We start from the raw sequence: 23,090 nt of genomic DNA on the forward strand, positions 1-23,090 counted from the left end.
GACAGACAAATAGACAGATGGATAGACAGATAGATGGATAGACAGACAGACAGATGGATAGACAGACAGACAAATAGACAGATGGATAGACAGACAGACAGATAGACAGACAAATAGACAGATGGATAGACAGACAGACAGGTGGATAGACAGATAGATGGATAGACAGACAGACAGACAAATAGACAGATGGATAGACAGACAGACAGATGGATAGACAGATAGACAGACAGATGGATAGACAGACAGACAGATGGATAGACAGACAGACAGATAGATAGACAAATAGATGGATAGATAGATAGACAGACAGACAGATAGATAGACAGACAGATGGATAGATAGACAGACAGATGGATAGACAGACAGATAGATAGACAGGTGGATAGACAGACAGATAGATAGATAGACAGACAGGTGGATAGACAGATAGATGGATAGACAGACAGACAGATGGATAGACAGACAGACAAATAGACAGATGGATAGACAGACAGACAGATAGACAGAAATAGACAGATGGATAGACAGACAGACAGATGGATAGACAGACAGACAGATGGATAGACAGATAGACGGATAGACAGATAGACAGACAGATGGATAGACAGACAGACAGACAAATAGACAGACAGATAGACAGACAGACAGATGGATAGACAGATAGACAGACAGATGGATAGACAGATAGACAGACAGATGGACAGACAAATAGACAGATGGATAGACAGATAGACAGACAGACAGATGGATAGACAGAAAGACAGTTGGATAGACAGACAGACAGATGGATAGACAGACAGACAGACAGACAGATAGATAGATAGATAGATAGATAGATAGATAGATAGATAGATAGATAGATAGACAGACAGATAGATAGATAGATAGATAGATAGATAGACAGATGGATAGACAGGCAGATAGATAGACAGACAGATGGGTAGACAGATAGACAGATAGATAGACAGATGGATAGACAGAAAGACAGTTGGATAGACAGACAGACAGACAGACAGACAGACAGACAGATAGATAGATAGATAGATAGATAGATAGATAGATAGATAGATAGATAGATAGATAGATAGACAGACAAATAGACAGTTGGATAGACAGATAGACAGATAGACAGACAAATAGACAGTTGGATAGACAGACAGACAGATGGATAGATAGATAGACAGACAAACAGATAGACAGACAAACAGATAGACAGACAAACAGACAGACAGACAGATAGACCGATGGATAGACAGATGGATAAACAGATAGATAGACAAACAGATAGATAGATAGATAGATAGATAGATAGATAGATAGATAGATAGATAGATAGATAGATAGATAGATAGATAGATAGATAGATTAGTTTTTTTAGAGTTTTTTGGATCAGTAACCTTTTCCCCACTTCAGCAATAGTCAGTTTGTCTCTTGGGAATGACGGATGACCTCTGATCTCATTATGATGAAACCGCAAATACAGACCAACACTGGACTGGCATTATTTTTAACAGTGTTTTTATATTTTATATTTCTTTATAGTGTTCATATGCATCTTTTTAGCAAGAGTCCTCAGTTTGGCTGCTTTATCTAATTCTGAACGTTTTTTTCTTCCTTAAATGAAAAACAAATATATATATATTATTAATTTAGTATGTTATCAGTTCGGTTTCAATATAATATAAATTATGACTATAATAATTACAGTGCAAAGTTTATGTCCATGGTGTTATTATCATAACTTTATTTTTCCCATTAAAGCAAAATCTGAACAAACTTTGTGAGCGCGCCCGCCCTCTCCCGAGCGCACCAGGAAAGCGCCGAGAAGTCTCACGCACGCGCATATCCTTGTGCCATCCGAGCGATCTGATTGGCGCAAAGTGGGAGGGCTGGGTCGCTACGTCACTGGATATTTGGGAGTTGTGCGCTCGCTGAGACACGCGGAACAGAAACACTGGAGAGTCTCGGATCAAGTTTTGCAAAGTGTGAAACCTCATTCAGATCAACCGGACCGACATTCGCTTTCCTGAGTAATACAAGAAAAATAGCTTCCGATGAAGAAAAAGCAACTTCTGAGAGCTGATGTTTGGATGTGTAGTTGATGACGGTTGAATCTGTGTGTATGAGGTGTTTTTGACTTCGTGAGAGAGTTTGTGTGTGAGTGTGTGTGTAGAGCTCCTCTTCCTCAGAGATGAAGATTGAGTTCGCTCCTCTGCACGTTCCTCTGCGCAGGCGCCTGCAGACAGCTGCAGTTGTGCAGTGGGTCTTCAGCTTCTTGGCGTTAGGTGAGTGTCTGTCAGATCATCATAAATGTCCTTATTATAATATAATGTTCTATAAAATGACACTGAAATGATCTGCGAAGACACGAGATTTTCCTGCTCCATCTTGTTTATCTGTTTTGTTCTGTTTGTCAGTAGAGCAAAAGCTTCAGAAAGAAAAATGTTTAATTTTATTTTTAAGACTTTTTCGCTTTAACACGTGACCTAACCATGATATTAACCGTTGTATTATGCACTCGACTTATTTTTCACATTACAGTAATGCAATTGAGTTTGTCATGAAGATAATTTGACAATGCAAAAGAAAAAAATATTATTTTAAAGTTGATATTAGTAGAAATAGACATTCTCTTCCTGATAATGGTGAATCTTAAACAGAATGTTTATCGCAAAATCAAAAGAAAAAATGTATAATTTTATATTGCCTAAAGAAAACACTGGCTGTTTAATGTTTTTTTTTTTTTTTTTTTTTTTTTTTAAAACTATGCAATTAAGTTGAAAAGGTTAAATTAATATAAAATTTTATTTTTGCATATTATATTAGACAAAATGAAAACAATATCATATTTTTTGTAATACTGCTTTATTGAGAACAAATATAAATACAGAAACAAACAAACAAACAAACAAAAAATAAATGTTTTAATTACATTATTGATTATTTGTGAGGTTAAATGTCCTTATTTATATATATAAAAAGTGGATATTTGTGAATAAAAATAAACAGCAGCGTTGTATTTAATCCCGAATTCAAAAGAAAAATGTTTAATTTTATTTTTTAAGACATTTTCGCTTAAACACGTGACTTAACCATCATATTCACCGTTGAATTATGCACGCATATTTTTTTCACATTACAGTAATGCAAATGAGATTGTCATGACGATAATTTGATAATGCAAAAGAAAAAATATTATTTTTAAGTGGATTTTTGTAGAAATAGACATTCTCTTTCGGATAATGGTGAATCTTAAGCAGAAGCGTCATTTTATCGCAAAATCACAAGAAAAAATGTATAATTTTATATTGCCTAAAGAAAACTCTGGCTGTTTAATGCAAGTTTGTTTTTTGTTATTTATGACAACAAGGTTAAATTAAGATAAAATTATATTTTTGCATATTACAGTAGACAATATGAAAACAATCCATAATTTTTTTTGTAATGCTGCTTAGAGAACAAATATAAATACAGAAACAAACAAAAACATAAATGTCTTAATTACATTATTGATTATTATAGGTTAAATGTGCTTATTTGTCATGAAATACTGGCGTAAATCTCATGTTTTAATTAAGCAACTATAAATGAGATTTTTTTCATATTACAGTAGACATAATTCTCATGAAAATAACTTCATAATGCAAAAAAAAAAGTTTATATAATATTTCATCTTATTGAATTATGGTGAAATATAGGCCAGACTTCTTTATAGTTTTTGTAAAGTTCACCTAAATATTCATCCAAACATTTTTCACGTTTATGCATGAAAAACCATTAAAGCACCAGCGGTCAGTCGGTCCACAACAAAATTAGTAACACAGCATGTGTGTGTGTTTGTGTGTGTGAACTGTTTGACATGAGTACAAACACACATGGCTGTAGAGTTCAGTCTCTGTACTGCTGTAATAAATCATAAACACACGTGTGTCTCTCTCTCCAGCTCAGGTCTGTCTGGCACTGTTTGTGCTCTTGTGTGTCAGTGATTGGTGGATTCTGGGAGCGCTGTATGCTGGTTGGCTGTATCTGGACAGGGACACGCCCTCAAATGGAGGTCGGAGGTCACATTGGGTCAGAAGTTGGCGTGTATGGACGTATTTTCGGGACTATTTCCCCATCACAGTGAGTTCATTCAAGCATTTGTTCATGATTTTTTACATTTTTTTTCTCGCATATTTATTTCAGTGATCATCAAAAATTAGGCATCATTTGTTGGCTCCGCCCCTAGTGGGTGGTATCATGTTTCACATTTTGCATAATTTACTGCTCTATTTTATTTATTAAAATTTAATCTTGACTAAACACATATTGTTGGAAAGGTCTGAGACTCGAGGTTTCTGTTTAGTGATTTTGTGACTGAAATGTATTAATTTGTGACGCACAATAAAAGTTTCAGTAGCTTTTGTCGCCCGGTGGCTGTTTTTGGTACTGCACCTAAACAAAATCTCACAGGAACCTCAATTTTTGTGACACTCGTTTAAGAATCTCTCATGGTTTTGTTTCTTTGTCTCTCTAGTTGATAAAAACTGTGGATCTCGACCCTGGTCATAATTATCTGTTCGGGTTTCATCCTCACGGTGTGCTGGTGGCCGGTGGATTTGGAAATTTCTGCACTGAAGCGTCCGGATTCTCTCAGATGTTCCCGGGACTCACGCCGTACCTGCTGATGCTTCCCTTCTGGTTCAGAGTTCCCTTCTTCAGAGAATACATCATGTGTGGAGGTGTGTGTGTGTTTACTCTATAGTACGTGTGTGTGTGTGTGTGTGTGTTTGCCCTTGATGTTTATCCTCGTTGTGTAATGAGATGTTGTGAAAGTGTTGCTTGGAAATGTCTGAACTAGAACCAAGTAGGTGACACAGTCAGTCAGTCACACAGAGTTTCTCTGGAACGATGAGCAGACGTGCTTTTGTCAGCAGAATGAATGAATTATATAGATGTATAACGTAGAAATCAACATTAACTAAGATTAATAAATGCTGTATTTTGTATTTTTCATTGTTAGTTCATGTTAAGAGAACAAATGAAAACATATTGTAAAGTGTTAGTTTTCATGGAGATTTTGCAGTTGGCAAAAATAATTAAAATCCACTTAATAAACTTTATTAATAATGTTTAATGCCATGATTTTATGCTAGAAAATCAAAATCAAATACGTATATATAGCTTAAAGAAGCGCAAGTCTATTTTGAATTGTTTAATTATTCTTTTTTTTGTCATTTTAAGGGTTTTTAAGGGTCTTTTTAACTCCTAATTTTTTTATTAATACAATATTTTTTAAAGAATTGAGGTCAAATTTTGTTTTAAGCAAAGATAATCTTTAAAAAAAAAAAACTTTTGCATTAACTTTTTCTACAGCATTTATTAATCTTAGTTAAATGTTAATTTCTACATTAGTTAATGCAGCGTAAACTAACACGAACAAGCAAATGTTTAACAAAAGTTAATATATTTTCTAAAAACGTTTTAACTTTTAAAAAAAACTGAGTAAAAATATATAATGCTATAAGTAATGTTAACAAATCAGACTTTAATGTAAAGTTTTACCAATATATTAATTCAAAATATATCAAATAATCACAATCTTATCACTGTATTAGTAAAAAAGTCTAATTTCTCCAAATAATAAGATAATACATATTTTAAATTGTTGTGAATTTCTTGTACTCTCATTCATTTTTGCTGTTTCAAAGGGGAAAAAAAGCATTGCATTCATGAGTTGAGTCACATTTACCCAGTTTGATGGTGTTTCTTCAGCTGAGGGTCAGTGATGCAACAGATTGATGTAAAAAAACTATTTCACACAGAAACAGTGTCACAGTTGATTGTGTAAATCAATGAAACAGACTCAGATGACACAAAATCTTGCTCATTACGGTTTGTTCACTTTCTGCTCCTCCTCGATGATAAATTGGGAAGATTCAGAATCGTTCAGTGCGCTCATGAACAGCATGCCTCATTCCTTCAGTTCATGAACAACATGTCTTTTTTGTTCACTTTTTGTTCAGAATAGCTGTTTGCATCCATCCGTATTTTATTCACATTTTTAGACATAAAAGTAAATAACTTTTATGTTTTTTAAATATTAGACAGAGAGTAAAAAACACTGGATAGAAATGCGAAGATGCGCATAAATCTTAAAATGCCCATAAAAATATTCTGCGCTCAATTGAGGTGGATAATATTTTTTATTTGATAAGAAAACATGTAAATAAAGTTATACATTTCTCCTTTATGCAAAAGTTTTATGCAATACTGAAAGTTTAACTCTGGATGGAAACAGCTGATGTCATGCCTGGTTCGTTCACTCTGTGATGAAACGGTGCTTTATTTTGCTAATGTTTTATGCAATATTCCAGTTTTTTTGCACTTCCTTCCATCTTATCGGTCTGTACCACATTGCATTTTGGTCAATGTAGTTTTCCGTTTCTGCCACAAAGTTTACTTTGCAACTTTATTCAGTTTGTTTGTGATGAAAAGGTGCTTTATTCGCAAATAATTTATGCGATATTTAAATTTTTCGTACAAGTTTAATTTAAAAACTTTAGTTTGAAATATAGCTAATCATATGCCTCATTCGTTCAGTTTGTTTGTGATGAAACACTGCTTTATTTACAAAATCTTTGTGATATTCAAATTTTTTGTGTTTAATTATCATATTTAGATGGAAACATAACTAATGATGTCATTGTTTGTTCATTTTGTAATAAAAAAGGTGCTTCTTCGCAAATGTTTTATGTGGTATTACCATTTTTTGCTAAAGTTTTATCTGCAAATTTTGATGGAAACAGTTCCTGACATTCCTCGTTCATTTAGTTTGTGATTAAAACTTTATTTGGTGCTTTATTCGCAAATGTTTTATGCGATATGTTACAGTTTTTCACAAAAGTTTAATTCACAAATTTAGATAAAACAGTTTTTTTGTCATGAAACGGTGCTTTATTCGCAAAAGTTTTATGTGGTATTCAAATTTTTGTAACTTTTAATTCTCATATTTAGTTGGAAACAGTTAATAATGTCCTTGTTTATTCAGTTTTTTGATTAATCTTTTGTGAAAAATTTTAATACATCGCATAAAATATTTGTGAAAAAAGCAAATTTTCATTTACAACTTTAGATAGAAACAGATACTGACATTCCTCTTACATTTAGATTTTTTGTGATAAAACGGTGCTTTATTTGCAAAAATTTTATGTCATATTCAAATTTTAATTTGCATCTTTAGATGGTAATATATCGAATATACGAACATGCCTCATTTTCTCAATTTGTTGTTGATGGGCGGGGTTTATATTCGTTAATCAAGTCTGTCCAAATAGTAAAGGTGCGTCTGAACCATTTCACAGTGACTTTTGACCCTGACCTTTGATCTCTGACCTCCGCAGGGCTGGTGTCGAGTGAGAAAGCCAGTGCGAGTTACCTGTTGAGTCGTTCAGGTGGAGGTCACGCGGCCGTAATCGCAGTGGGCGGAGCTCCGGAGTCTCTGGATGCGCGACCAGGAGCCGTAACGCTTCAGCTGCTGCAGCGCAAAGGCTTCATTAAACTCGCCCTCAAACACGGGTATGAGCGTGTGTGTGTGTGTGTGAGTAAGAGACGTTCTCCCGGGTTGGATCACTGTACACTGTGTTTTGTGTGTAGAGCGTGGCTGGTTCCCGTCTTCTCGTTTGGAGAGAACGAACTGTTTGACCAGATGGAGAATCCCGCTGGCTCCGCCCTCCGCCGCATGCAGGACCGCCTCCAGAGGATTATGGGCGTGGCCATGCCTCTCTTTCACGCCAGAGGTGTTTTCCAGTACAGCTTTGGGCTGCTGCCATACAGGAAACCCGTACACACTGTGGGTACGTACACACACACACACACACACACACACACACACACACACACACACACCTCTGCGGCTGCATGATTAGATTATTAATGCGTCCAGGTCGGTAGGACGTTATAATGTCTGTGTGGACGCAGTAATACACGAGCAAAAGGTTCTGATGATTATAACTTCATCTGTCTGCAGTCGGACACCCCATTCCCGTGACTCAGAATCCGTCTCCCAATAAAGACGACATTGACGCTCTTCACTCGCTCTACATGAAGGTGAATAAAATACACATAATGATTTTACAATCTTTCCTTTCCGGTTTGTTTCAACACTCTATTTCCTGTGTGTTTCTGTGTTTGTAGGGTCTGACGCAATTGTTTGAAGAGAATAAGAAAAACTACGGCATCCCAGAAGACAAACACCTCGACTTCATTTGACCTCTGTTTAGTCTGTTTAATGGTGTTAAATTATCAATGTTGATGATGCAAGGAACGAAAGTTACACTACAAAGAGAAAACACTAAGTCGGATTATTTTCACGACTGATATTGTTCATCAGGATCCGTCCAGATTCGAACAAATGTAAATGCATTTTGGAGAGTGTAAACATTAATATAAATCACTCTAGAATATATATAACTACCATACTTGCTATATAGTTAAACAATACGGTTGTATAGTGAATATATAGCAATGCAACACAAAAATGACTTTATTCATAAAATAACACAAGCTAGTGACATATTACTGTTGTTAAATGGTTACTACATACTCACTATATTAAGGATATCATTTTTATTAAGCATCTTTCCAATTAAACGTAGTCCTGACAGAACAGAACGAGGTTTTGCAATAAAATTGTGATGTGTTTTGGGAGTTGTGCAGATTCATGCTTTATTTTGTTACTGTGATAACAGGTATCTGTTTTATGATGTTTATAAGGGTTCTTCTACATCAGGTTTGTCTTTCTTGTTTGTTTTTAGAGTGGGAATATATTGGTGTACGAAAATGGGAAAAAAATAAACTGATACTTTTTATAACAGTATCTGATTTTTTTTTTTTTTGGGATTCATTATTTCTTATACATCGTGAAAAACTTACTCGAAATAGTCGGTAGGTGGCAGTGTGAACCTGCATTTCTTCAACTTGATTTCATTTTATTTTGCTCACCGATAGGAAAGTATTCTGAGACTTATATCGACAAGCTAAAAATATATTTTTATAAAGTCTAAAGGTCTTGGCTAACGCGAAATTCTCCGGATTAATAAAAGTTAAGTATCAGCGATTACGAATCGTACTAAAGCGAAGGCTAATCTCATGAATATTAAATATGTCGCTGATTGGTTGAATCCAGTCGCGTAGCCTAATTAATATTCATGAGCAACGGCTTCGCCATAGTACGGTTGTGTTGAAGGAACGAAGGCGGAACTTCCGGGTGATGGAAAGTTGTCAACAGTTTCGTTGGAGGAGAATTAATCTGTAAATCTGAGTTCATTAGTGTCGCTTTAAAGTAAATCCCCTCAGAAACTCCACAAGAGAACCGAAGCTGCGGGATTTCGGCGACTGTCGCGGCGGAGCCGAGAGATCCTGAGGAGATTTTGTGATTCGTACTTTATTGGGGTGGATCTGATGCAAATTGATGGAGAATAAACAAACTCCTCGGTTGTGGATGATCATTCTGAATCAGTTTCCTTGACTCTAAAGGGATTTTAATTTTAATTCTCTTTCTGATTTCAGTTTAACGGAATATTGTGTCCTCCTCCAGGGATTTTAGGTGTGGACGCAACATGTGAGCTGTCTTTAGTGTGTTGAAGTTCACACAATCTGTGACTGTACAACTTGACTTCTTCATGGGATTACAGAATGCTTCAGGCTCAGCTTTGGTCCTAATTCACATTTCTATTGGGCTCAGGTTCAGTCCAGATCCAGTAATCTCTTCTGCACAGCTTTTCTTTGATGTAGTGTTTCGTTTTTGACAGAAACGCACTGATTCTTGTCTTATATTACCCTGATGCGGGTTAGTTTGGTGTAATTAAATGTCAGGTTTCGGGCTGCAAAAGTGTTGTGCAATGCTTCTGTTTCTGTGCGCACGTATGCGGGTATTTGCTTAAGGGGACTGAGGAGCGCGCGTGGACGTGCTCGTTCTGTGACGTCATTTCTGCGTGAACTCAGTGAAATCAAATCTCATTCCAGTTTTAATTCGAATCAACCCCATGCAGCCCGAACTGTAGTATTTATAGTTTTATTATGTGCAAGTTTTACTCTTAAAGTTTCTGAGTTTTGATGTGCGGAATATTGGAAGTTTTGCATCTAGATTAAAAACTCGATCCACGTTTAAATCAAATTTGTGAATGGAACTGTAACGTTTAGAGTTTAATTCTAAGTTTTACTCTTAAAAGCTGCAGAGTGTGTTTGAGCTTTTACACCAAATTGCTGAACTTGCTCGGGTTTTAATTTATGGTTTAAAAGCGTGATAATTCAAATCAAGTTTTCGATTTTCAAGTTTTATTATTAAAGTTGGTGAGTGTTTAAGCTGGTTTTAATTTTAAGTTAAATGCATGATCCACTTGTAATTTGAATCAAATGAAACTGTAATTCCACACTTGATTGTGATTTGATTCTTTGCAGGTTCTACTCTTTAAAGTGTGATGAGCTTTTGCACAAACTTTTTCGAAACTTTTCCTCTTGCTCCAGTTTTAAATTGAGGTTAAACGCTTGGGTTCATTTCTAATTTTTGAATGTCAGAACTGTAACATTTAACGTTTTGAATTTTCTATTCAAGTTTTACTCTCAAAGTTGCTGAGCATTTTGAGCTTCCACACTTGCTCTAGTTTTAATTTGAAGTCAAAAGTGATTCTAAATTGATTCTAATTTGAATTAAATGCACAGCCAGAACTGTTACATTTAGAGTTTGATTATATTTCAGTTTTACTGTTAAAGTTGTGTTTGGTATTTTCCATTTGCTCCAGTTTTACTCTTAAAGTTGCTGAGCGTTTTGAGCTTCCACACTTGCTCTAGTTTTAATTCGAAGTCAAAAGTGATTCTATTTTGATTCTATATTGAATTACATGCACAGCCAGAACTGTTACATTTAGAGTTTAATTATATTCTAGCTTTACTCTTAAAGTTGTTTGATATTTTTCCATTTCCATTGATATTCATCCTAAAGTTGCTGAGCGTTTTGAGCTTCCACACTTGATCTAGTTTTAATTTGAAGTCAAAAGCGATTCTAATTTGATTCTAAATTGAATTAAATGCACAGCCAGAACTGTTACATTTAGAGCTTTACTCTTAAAGTTGTGTTTGATCTTTTCCACTTGCTTCAGTTTTAATTTTAAGTTAAAAGCAAGATCCACTTGTAATTTGAATCAAATAAGGAGTCAGAACTGAAATTCCAGAGATTGTGATTAAATTTGACTCTTTGCAGGTTCTTCTCTTAAAGTTGCGCAGTGTCTTGTCACCAGTTCTCAGCAGACGGTAGCAGAACGTTGACGGAAACAGAACTTCTTGTTTTTGTAGTCACTAAACTAGTACTGCAGACTAGAAAAAAAAGCCCTGACACGCTCAGGCATTAAGCTGCAAGAGGAAACCATCTAAAACGCCCTAATTATTGTATTTATTTTGTTAACATCTTTTGGATGGGCTGTTTGATCTTGAATAATCAAATCTGTGCATGCATGGTGATTATGAGTCTCTTTATTGTGTCCTGAGCTGTGAACGCACATACTGCACAACTGCCAGAGGAAACAGCCATCAGAGCCGAGACTTGCGCAACTTCTGGGCAGAGAAACTGCTCTTGTTACTGTACTGGCTGTAGTCTAAATACTCCAAACAGCCGCAGGGAGAAGGAGGATAGAGTGCCAAGCGCAATGGAATAAATGTGATTTATTTTACTTTTCAGTTTTACCACGTACCTGTGAGTTCACCTGAGGACAGAGAATATGGTTTATCTGATCCAGATCCACCCTAGAGACTGAGACTTGCTTTGGAATGGTTAGGATATCCGTTTTTTAAACAGATTCTTTCACTCTTTTCTCGCTTTTTCTTTTCCTGCCAGAGTGTGAAATAATGAACAAGGATCGGGCTTGGAGCTCTTAAGCATAACATCATACCGCTCACACACTCTCTGTCCAGAATGAGTGGTGGAAAGAAACGGAGCGGTTTTCAAATCACCAGCGTTACATCGGACTACAATCAGGGTTCTGGAGAAAACCATCCGACGGAGCTCCTCAGCCCTGGGGCTCAAAGAGCCACGCCCCCTTCTGCCAGAACCACCGCCCATGGGCGGAGCCCCAGAAGCCAGACTGCATCGCCCACTCAATTTATATCCAATGGCCCATTACTGCGTCATAGCCCCGCCCTCCAGATGCAACAAAGCTCCAGTCAGCCGACCACGCCTGTCACGGCCAGGAAGCAGAGTTCGCTGGACGCCGGCGGGGCTTCGCGGTTTCGTGTGGTGCGTTTGGACCAGGGACCGGGCGAGCCGTACAAACGCGGCCGGTGGACTTGCGTGGATGTTATGGAGAGGGAGGTCGAGGAGCGAGGCCTCCGCCGTGTGATTGACAGCATGAGACACGCCCACTCGCTGGAGTCCTTAGAGACAGTGGGGCTGGGCGGAGCCGAAGGCGCGGTGGGCGGAGCCAGACTGAAGCCGTTGGGGGTGCACACAGGTCACATGGTACACTCGCAGGGCAACACTTACTTGCTCAGCCAATGCCGGACAGACTCCGCCCACAGCGGCCCACCCTCACCTTCGAACGACACGCAGCCAGTCACGTCACCACACTTGCCGAACACACCCCGTATCCGCAACATACCCGCCCCGCTGCGCCTCGACATGGATTCTGTTGGAAAGGTGAGCGCTTGCACACTTGTCTAGATTTTCCAGTGAGATTTATCCATCTTTTTTTAACCCAGTGTTGTTTTCTTTTCACAGCTACGGACCACCCGCTCACAGCCGGCATCGCCCGGACCGCACCTGGGTCGGGACAGTCCCTTCCATCCTGGACTGACGCCCATCCAGACGCCGTCCGCCCTCGCGCTGGCGCAGTCCATGTTCGGCATGGGTCGAGCGTTCGAGCTTGTGGGAGACGACGGGTGAGCCGAGGGACTTCTCTGACTTTAGAATGACGTATGGTTCTGTATGTCATATGTCACTGTAAACTACAGTGTGTTCACGATAACTATAACTATAAAATTTTAATAATCGCTTTAAACTGTATAAGAATAGTGAAGTCCATACTACAAATATAACGAAAACTATAGGCTAATTTTTAAAGTTTTAATAATCGCTCTAACTAGTAGCAGTGTTCACACCACGATTACAACTATAACCATAACTATAACCATAGTTTTAATAATCGATCTAACTCTTAAGAAAATTGCAAAGTCCACACCACAACTATAAGGATAACTTTAACTATGGAGATAATCGTTATAACTCTAAGGGAATAGCGAAGTCCAACCACAACTATAATGATAACTTTAACTAAAGTTTTAATAATCGTTATAACTCTAAGGGAATAGCGCAGTCCAACCACAAATATAACGATGACTTTAACTAAAGTTTTAATAATCGTTATAACCGTTATAACTCTAAGAGAATAGCGAAGTCCAACCACAACTATAACGATAACTTTAATTAAAGTTTTAATAATCGTTATAACTCTAAGGGAATAGCGCAGTCCAACCACAAATATAACGATAACTTAAACGAAAGTTTTAATAATCTTTATAACTCTAAGAGAATAGCGAAGTCCAACCACAACTATAAGGATAACTTTAACTAAAGTTTTAATAATCGTTATAACCGTTATAACTCTAAGAGAATAGCGAAGTCCAACCACAACTATAACGTTAACTTTAACTATGGAGATAATCGTTTTAATAATCGTTATAGCCGTTATAACTCATAAGAGAATAGAGAAGTCCAACCATAACTATAACAATAACTTTAACTAAAGTTTTAATAATCATTATAACTCTAAGAGAATAGCGAAGTCCAACCACAACTGTAACGATAACTTTAACTATTGAGATAATCGTTTTAATAATCGTTATAACTGTTATAACTCATAAAAGAATAGCGAAGTCCAACCACAACTATAACGATAACTAAAAAGTTTTAATAATCGTTATAACTCTGAGAAAAGCAAATTCCAACTACAACTCTAACAACTAAAATGTTTTAATAATCACTTTAATTCTTAAAAAAATAGCAAAGTTCACAACAATAACTATAAAGTTTTAATAATTTGCGATAAGATATTTTATATTTTAGAGCATTTTTTTTTTTTCAGCTGATGATTATTAAAAAACACTAACAGCCAATCAGAATCCTTGATTTTTTAAAGAGCTCAAGCATTTAAAGAGGCAGAAGACAAAACTGAACATTATTGTCTGCTGGTGTGGACACATATATAGTTATCGTTAATTATTGTTATAGATATTGTTCGTGGTGTGTTCCTCTGAAATGATGCTGGAGTTATAATATATTATATTATAAATATATATATTTCAATGCTTTTGCAAACACTTTGTGTTCTTTGCGAGTGAACGCTAAGTTTCTCAAGGAAACGCAACAATTTTCTTCCATTGTCATATTTTTCCCATCTCCAGACTCTGTATTAATTAATATTAAGCATTTTGATAACCTGGTTAAAGTCTTTATTGCATCACAAATGTTGATGGGATGGTCTCAGTTATTTAAATACATCATAATAAAATTATAATAAATAAATGAAAATATAAATTATACATAATTATAATAAATAATATATTTATATTATTATATTATCATTAAAATAGTATACATTTGAGTAATCACACAAATGTAAACGCACTAATTTTATTGGTAATGCTTTACAGCATGATTTTATTTGTTAAAATAAAAAGTTGTATCTGTTAAGATTATTTAGTGGACCTGAGCTAACATGAACTAACAATGAATTGTAACTAACTAAAGTTACAACTAAAGAGACTTTATTGTAAAATATTACCATTTTATTTCAAATAGTCTGTCAACTGAACGTGTGTCACATTAGATGCTTGATGTTTCATTGATTATATTAGGAGTGATTGTTCTTGTGTTCACTGATGTTACCGGTTCCTGATTTGAGGTTTAAAGTGCCATTTTGTTCTGGTCCACAGTACATTTCTTTAGAGGAAACGTGAATTGTCTCTGTCTCACACATAAGCCAGTTGTTGCTTGTCTATATTTAGGTGTGAGCTGAAGTGCGCTTGTATTTATAGAGTCGAGTGGTTGGAAAGGTGATGCTCTTGGTTCCTTGAGGCCCTGATGAGCGTTTTCACACCATAGTGCTTACTGTCACAGACCCAGAGGAAATGCCTCAGTCATACAACTCACGCAAACACTTCTGCTAGTCCTGAACACACACACTCTACATGGGTGCGGGAACACAAGCCTGTTGTTATTGCATTGTGTTTCTTGCAGTGTGTACTTGAGTAAAGTGTGTTTCTGGCCTTCATGTTTGTTTGTTTTGTCATTCTCTCCTTCTCTCTCAGTTTAAAGCTGCATTAGTGCAGGAATAGAGGCGCCATTCATGATGAGGCAGGAAAGTTAGAAAGAAAACTGAAGGTTAGAGAAGTGTGTGTGTGTGATTCTGTTGCTAGTGTGTTTCAAACTGTGTCGTATCACACTGATTTTGTGTTTTGAATCACACACACACACAGCTGAACTACAGACCACCCAAACCCTGCGAAGCTTCTTGGTTGAGTTGTTTCATGAAATAAGAGATTCTCAAACAAATCAAACTTGAGGATCTGTCATGGTGTGCCGGCAGCTGATATCTGATTCTATAATCAATATTTACTTGATTTCCAATGTCCCAGTTCACATACTTACACCGCACGTTGTATGTTTTGTGTAGCGCTTTGCTGATGGGAAAGATGTATAATGCATTATAAAAGTATTTTTAATGCATTGATTATGCCTTGTAATGCACCTTATAATGCATTTAATGATCACATTAATAATTGTAAACACAAGGACTACAACAAAGTTCTTCCTAGAATAGTGACAACCCTAAAACCCTAAAATTTACATAAACCCCGCCCCCGAGAACACTCAACAAAGGGGGCGGGGCCATGTTGGGCTGCTTTAGAGAAGAGGAAGAGTTGTTGTAGTCGAGTGTTGTTGCCATGCCGTCATTTTACACCGGACTGCTTCACAAACGAGGGTCAATTCAACACAAAAGATGAACATGACGGCACATGCTAGTGGATGAGTTGAATCAACTCCACAGCAACTACATCAATTTATCCACTAACCATTCAGAAACGTCCAGTTTCATTCTAAAAGTTGTAACTTCTTCCTGAATCTCTCCATCAGTGTCGACTCCGGTTTGAACAATGTAAGGCTGAACACTTTCCTCATTTTGGCTGCGTGAGATTCTCCAGCTTTGAGCTGTTGAAGCTCCGCCCTCTTCTGGAAAGCGGAGCTCATTTGCATTTAAAGGGACACACACAAAAACGGCGTGTTTTTGCTCACACCCAAATAGAGGCACATTTGACAAGCTATAATAAATGATCTGTGGGGGATTTTGAGCTGAAACTTCACAGACACATTCTGGAGACACCAGAGACTGATATTACATCTTATGAAAGGGGTGTTATAGGTCCCCCTTTAAGTATCTTCTTTTGTGTCTCACAGAAAAAAACAGAAGAGTCAACCGTTCTCTACTAGTGTCGTCAAAAGTACCAGTACTTCAGTACGAAGTCGGTACTAAAATTTTAAATATGTGAGAATACCAGCATTTCCCCCTAGCTGTTGAGTGGATTCTGACTAACTGATTGGCCATTGTGTTCACACGCTCAACAGATATGTCTGTGATTGGCTACAAAGATCAACGCTTCAAAAACATGTTGTAAATAGACATCTTTGACGCTCTTCACCAAGCAGGCATTTATCAGCAGATCCCTATGAATACCTGTTTTCAAACACTCCCATGTGGATCTGTGTAAGCGCTCAAGGAAAAGCGTCAAAGATGTCTATTTACGACATGTTTTTGAAACGTTGAACACCGTAGCCAATCTGTTGAGTGCACGAACACAATGGCCAATCAGAGGTGTTTAAGTTAGTCAGAATCCGCTCAACAGCGTTCAAAATTCACATTTTTAAAATTTCACTACTGACTTTGGTACCGAAGTCTGTGCTTTTGACAACACTACTCTGTACTTAACCATCGGTCTTGCACATCCGCCATGTTTGTAGTTTTTAAGACTTTTTATTCATGTTTGTAATTCTAATTGAATCCTTTTGCATTGGTTTGAGTGTTCATGGATCTGTACTTTGAATTCTAACCAGAAATAGCAGACCATCTGTGTACCTTTTGGAATACTACGATTTCTCACGATTACTATTTAGGACAGATAGTATGTGAATTGGGATGCAGCCTGTGTTTGTGTATGAAGGAACGGATGGTGGGTGGAGTGTGGAATGCTGAGAGCCGTGTGGGCAGGCAGAGAATCCCAGTGTGAGACGTGATAGGCTGCGCCGGACAGTGGGCGGAGAACAGAATCAAAGGTTGCAGTGTTGATGTATGTGTTTGACTGTACATATTTACATATGTACAAGTCCTGTGGGCCAACAGTGGAGATCAACAGTGTCTTGGAGATCTCCGGCTCTGACGGGTCGAACAGGTGGACTTTCTCCCCAGATTACACTAATCCTGGGATTTTGCATGCATCGGGCCAGTTTGACGGATTATAGCACAACAGGGTGTTCAGAGACGGACGGAGGTCTTGTGATGGAAATGAAGGAATGTCAATGAGGTCTCATGAAGATTACCGACCGCTTTGGAATAACCAATTAAGAGACGCTAGTAACTTGACTACATTTTTTTTAGTAGCTCAGCTGCGGTTCAGTGTGATCAAACACTATACAGTGCTGTTTTTTTAGGAAGTGCCGTTAGGAAATCGTTTTCGACTGATTCATTCCCTGCAGGATTTTTTTGTAGGCAAATGCTGCAGTGCATTATTTATATACTATTATAGCTTTTATTCATATTTTGAATTACCTTTAATTTTTAGTTACTCTATTATGTGCTTTTGTTTTTAATTGATTTAATTAAATTTTATAAAGTTTTAGGTTATTTATTTCCGTTTAGTAATTTTAGTGCTTAAATTTATTTTAGTTAGTTGTCAAAGGAAACATTTAGTTCTTCTTCTAATATTTAGATTTTATTTCAGCTTCATTTCCGTTACCAAAAAATGTTCTTTTAATAGCAACAAGCTGAAATAAAATAAAGTAACAAACTTTTTTTGTCGTTGCTGCTTTGATTAACTATAATAACCCTGGGCTGTCACTCTTGTTCTGATGTGCAACAGTGATTGTTATCGTTTCATGTCACTGAATGAGTCAGATCCTCTCCGGATGCTTCTGAACGAGGTCAGAGGAAACAATTACACGATGGCTCTTCCTGATGGTGCCTGAAGAAAACCGCGTGCATGATTGAGCTTCCTTTTGATGTGTGGTTTTGCGCCTGCCGATTCCCCACCATGCTTGTTAATGTGCGAAAGATGATCTCCATTTTTGAAAGTAAAAAACAGTCTCGTCCTTTGTCACTTCCTCCGTGTGTCTCTCATGACCAGACACAAAGAGAGAATCCGGTCCTCCTTGACGGACCTTCACCTGACTCTAAGCCACACCCCTCCTCGGTTAGCCCCACCCCTCCACCGGTGATTTGTCGGCCACGCCTCCATGCTGGAGAAACAACAAGTGTGACTCTGCGTAACGCCGGTGGAGCTCGAAGGGTTCGTGATTCTTGGCCAGTCGGGAAGCTTGATTACTATCCGAGGGCGGGGTGCTTAGCTGTTTCCGTGGAAACAAAAGAGCCAATCAGCAGCAAGCGCTTACCGCATACGTCACCCAGAAACAAACCTAGAGACGCCGTGTGCCGAACGTCAAGAACAGACAGAAAGTGCTTGTCGAAACCTACCATCTCCTCTACAGACACAGCTCCACCTGCTGGTCACTCTCAGACACAGCGCTCAGAAAATAATCCCAGGTCTGTTCGTGTTGGATCATCCTGCAAGTCCCGTGTTAGTGATCAGAAATGCCAGAATCCCATGTGGGACTCATTGACTTCCTCTGTGAGAACAGAGGGAGGTGGAGCTCTTACGCACAAACCAAGACTCCGCCCCTCTGACTCCTCCCTCCTTTCCCTTCTGCTCTTCTTCCACAGGTAACTGGGTTGGTTAGGGTCATGCAGTAGCTTCAGTTTGTGTGTGTTTGAATTGAATTGTGTTATTTGAGGTTTTCATTCATCCTTTCAGAGGTTTATGATGTATTTGTGGTCGTGGAGCGCGTCATCCATTGAGCTTGCTGTTATGAGAAGCATGTGCTGCCCACCGCATTCAGAACAATACCTTCAGTGTTACACACGTACAGCCGTTCTCAGTGTTCCTCGTGAAGACCTGCAGTGAGGACTGTGTGTGCTGTACTGGTGTTTAAGAGCAGTATTACTGTAACTAGAGGGAAGGAAAGAAAGTCCTGCAGCATTTGTGCTCCAGACTTGAATGATTCCTCAAAAACTGTTGTTGAGGAGAGTGTGCTGCTACTTTACTAAGTGATCAGACACACCATTTTCTCCTGCTGGACCAGAAAGCAAATAAAAAAATGAGCCTAGAAACTACCTAGAAACAGCATAGCAACCAACTAGAAACAGCATAGCAACCACCTAGAAACAGCCTAGAAACTGCCTAGAAACAGCATAGCAACCAACTAGAGCCAGCTTAGCAACCACCTAGAAACAATATAGCAACCAACTAGAAATAGCCTTGAAACCACCAAGAAAAAGCCTAGCAACCACCTACAAAGAATCTAGAAACAGCATAGCAACCATCTAGAAAAAACATAGCAACCAATTATAAACTGCTTGTGAAACACATGAAAACCACTTAGAAACCATCAAGAAACATCCTAGCAACCACCTACAAACAACCTAGAAACCACTTAGAAACCATCAAGAAACAGCCTAGCAACCACATACAAACAACCTAAAAACTACCTAGAAACAGCATAGCAACCGCCTAGAAACAGCATAACATCCGCCTAGAAACATCTTAGAAACTACCTAGAAACAGCATAACATCCACCTAGAAACAGCCTAGAAACTACCTAGAAACAGCATGGCATCCACCTAGAAACAGCTTAGCAACCAACTAGAAGCAGCGTAGCAACCACCTATAAACAGTATAGCAACAAACTAGAAACAGCCAAGAAACCACTTAGAAACCACTTACAACAACCTAGAAACAGCATAGCAACCAACTAAAAACAGCTTGGCAACCACCTACAAACAAACTAGTAACCACCAAGAAACAGCCTAGCAACCACCTACAAACAACCTAGAAGCAGCCTAGCAACCACCTACAAACAACCTAGAAGCAGCCTAGCAACCACCTACAAACTAGAAACGGCTTAGAAACCACCAAGAAACATCCTAGCAACCACCTACAAACAACCTAGTAACCACCTAGAAACAGCTTGGAAACCACAAACAGCCAAGAAACAGTTTAGCATCTTGCCAATTTTATTTTATTTTCTGTTTGAATTGTTTCCTTTTGAATCAATCAATTCTAGGTTTTTTGAAAAAAAAAAAAAGTATTTTATAGTGAAAATGATTAATAAAAGTTAATCTCTCTCTATTGCAGTGGAACCAACAGCAGTATGATCGCCATCGATAACAAGATAGAGCAAGCCATGGTGAGATTACTTCCAATATTAATAATGTTTGTAAAAAAGATACATATATTGACTTTGTGTTTTGTAAAATATTTGTTATATCTTTTAACGCATTTGAAAAGTGTGTGTGTGTCTATTGATAATATAATGTGCATCTCAATGATGAAAGAATTGAATGTGTGTGTCTTTTCAGGACCTGGTGAAGTCTCACCTGATGTTGGCGGTTCGAGAGGAGGTGGAGGTGCTGAGAGAACAGATCAAAGAGCTCTCAGAGAGAAACGCTCAGCTGGAGAGAGAAAACTACATCCTCCGAGCCCTCAGGGACAGAGACTGAGCCAAACGCATGACACTAGCACCAGTGCATCATGGGAGATGTAGTTCAATGAGAAAAGCGCCCAGAAAAAAGGGAAGGAGACCGGAGGAGGTGAAGCCAGCGTGTGCAGTATTGACCAATTAGTGCCTTAAACACCAGTAATGACTGATAGCGCTGCTCACATGCTCTAATTAAGAGATTGCAAGATAATTAAATAATGTTGATTTTTATGACACTCCCTAAACAGTGCCTATTTATTACTGTCAGTGTGAGTGTGTTAGTTTTAAAGCACTGCTCACATCTAGGTTAATAATCTCTTTATGTTGACCACCACTGGCAGATGGAAAGACTAGTTTAGTTAACTCGCTCTCTCTCTGTTAGTTTAATAATGGTTTGATCTGTTCTGCATTATGTGCTCTAATAAATAACTCTCACTACTCTGGCTGTGTGGTGACTTCACATCCTCAAAATGAGATGGATTTGCTTAAAGGGGCAGTTCACACAAAAAATTTGTCATCATTTACTCATGTTGTTCCAAACCTGTGTGAGTTTCTTTCTTCTGATGATCACAAAAGAAGATATTTTTAAAGAATGTTGATAGACATTTCATGGCACCCATTGACTTCCATAGTAGGAAAACTTCCATAGTTTGTATTTTGTATCAAAATACTTGTTTTGTATTTTTGTAGTTTTAAAATACTTTAAAATACTACATGATGACATCATAAAAATGTGGCCTCTGATTGGTGCTTACTCATTAGTTTGCCAAGACTTGTTGAGTTCAGAACAGATGTTAAGTTTTGGTGTTCGTTTTAGTAGCCTAGGCTAAATAGTTTACCAATTTACATAATGTTTTTGAAAACTATTATACCGGGCAGCAGCCCCCTATATTTATGATTAACGTTCAATTGATTAATTAGTAATAAACTAGTTGCCATGAATACAGGAGCCATCAGTTGTCTTCTTATAAATGACTTGTTTGTCATTGAGTTTGTGTTGCTGAGGCAAAGTAGGCCCTTTGTTACCAAACATCAAGTAACTAAATTAGGAGACAATTATGAGTCATTGTCAAACTGTTAAACATTAAACTGTTGGTTACTTTAAAACTAACCTTCATCTGGGAGATCACATGTGAATATTTCATCTGTTAAATCCACAATATGTAAATTTTTGCTACTAGAGATCCCTTATTCAGTCGCTTATCCTTGATTTTGTGGAATCATAGGATGTGTTGTTTTCACGTCTACATCCAGTGGAAAAGAATCGGGACGGGACTCGGGCAGAAATCATGTTCATGGATGAGATTATTAACGTTACTGTAGTATGAAGCAGAGCAGGATGAGTGATGTTGGAGTTCAACAAGACCGCTGGAGAGATTGCTAATGAGAGACGAGCGCGTCACATGTCTCGAGAGCAGCAGAACTTTTATTATGCCACAGTCGCCGCTTCTGCTTCTTTTCGGTCTAGCGTATGTGGGGTAACGCAGTGCTGTTTATCATATTAAATACATTTATGTGTTGAAAGTTATGTTTGCTTGGCAGCTGCTTTGAGACACTTGTTGCACACTGCAGTAAGCTAGATCGATATTAGTCATAAATAAGAAAATCAAGAAAATGAAATTTAAACAAGCTATATAACGTGATTCGTTTTCTGTCGATGAATGAATCCAAACAGTTCCTCATCTGTCTAATAAAACATATAATATGTTTTATTATACAGATGAGGAATATAATGCGTCTTTGATGTTTCCATGGTATCTACAAAATAAAACCGGACATTGAGGGTAACGCTGGTATGATGGCACTGATAAGCAACGCACTGACACGGTCCTTGTCCTGGTTAAAATTGCTTATTTCTCTGGATTTAAACATTCTTGGAAACATTTGGGATAAAATAGGTACACAATTCAACAAAATATATAACATTGTTCTAGTGGTTTTTAGATATTTTAATCAAAAAATCCTATTTGCCTTTAACTGGTTTCATATGTCAGATTTATTGCATGACTCAGGCAGAGAAAAGCTGTTGCTATCAAACACTGTTTATTTAATCAAGTCAGTGTAATGGTAAAGGGATGATCAAATAGGCCAATTGATGGAAGGTTTGCGAAGAAATTTCATGCTCCTTTGTAAAAGTATTTTTTAGTATTTTTAAAATACAAAAATACAGTAGTTTACTTTGATACATGGTGTGGCTGCTGTATTTTGTAGTTTATTTTGATACACTTAAAATTATTTTATTTTAAAATACATTTTG

The 23,090-nt window shown here is 37.5% G+C and overlaps 2 protein-coding genes across 3 annotated transcripts; both read left to right on the forward strand.

The window, feature by feature from the left end:
• The first annotated feature begins 1,924 nt into the window (after nt 1-1,924).
• Nucleotides 1,925-8,855, forward strand: mogat3a (monoacylglycerol O-acyltransferase 3a). The gene is made up of 7 exons (XM_067370661.1): nt 1,925-2,288; nt 3,947-4,125; nt 4,520-4,724; nt 7,386-7,560; nt 7,639-7,838; nt 8,012-8,091; nt 8,179-8,855. The coding sequence occupies exons 1-7, from the start codon at nt 2,195-2,197 to the stop codon at nt 8,251-8,253; spliced, it is 1,008 nt and encodes a 335-aa protein (XP_067226762.1). The 5' UTR covers nt 1,925-2,194; the 3' UTR covers nt 8,254-8,855.
• Nucleotides 8,856-9,104: 249 nt separating this feature from the next.
• zgc:153012 (uncharacterized protein LOC777626 homolog) lies at nt 9,105-21,295 on the forward strand. 2 transcript variants are annotated; one of them, XR_010892823.1, is made up of 4 exons: nt 9,105-12,670; nt 12,752-12,946; nt 20,491-20,542; nt 20,715-20,800. XR_010892823.1 is itself a non-coding variant. In XM_067370660.1 (4 exons), exons 1-4 carry the CDS (start codon nt 11,951-11,953, stop codon nt 20,853-20,855), a joined length of 1,074 nt encoding a protein of 357 aa, XP_067226761.1. In that variant the 5' UTR covers nt 9,113-11,950; the 3' UTR covers nt 20,856-21,295. The 2 variants fall into 2 exon arrangements, 1 of the variants encoding a protein (XP_067226761.1); XM_067370660.1 differs by having other exon boundaries at nt 9,113-12,670; nt 12,752-12,912; nt 20,715-21,295.
• Nucleotides 21,296-23,090: the final 1,795 nt, after the last annotated feature.

This window comes from Chanodichthys erythropterus, chromosome 20 (genome assembly GCF_024489055.1).
Source record: "Chanodichthys erythropterus isolate Z2021 chromosome 20, ASM2448905v1, whole genome shotgun sequence".
NCBI lineage: Eukaryota > Metazoa > Chordata > Actinopteri > Cypriniformes > Xenocyprididae > Chanodichthys > Chanodichthys erythropterus.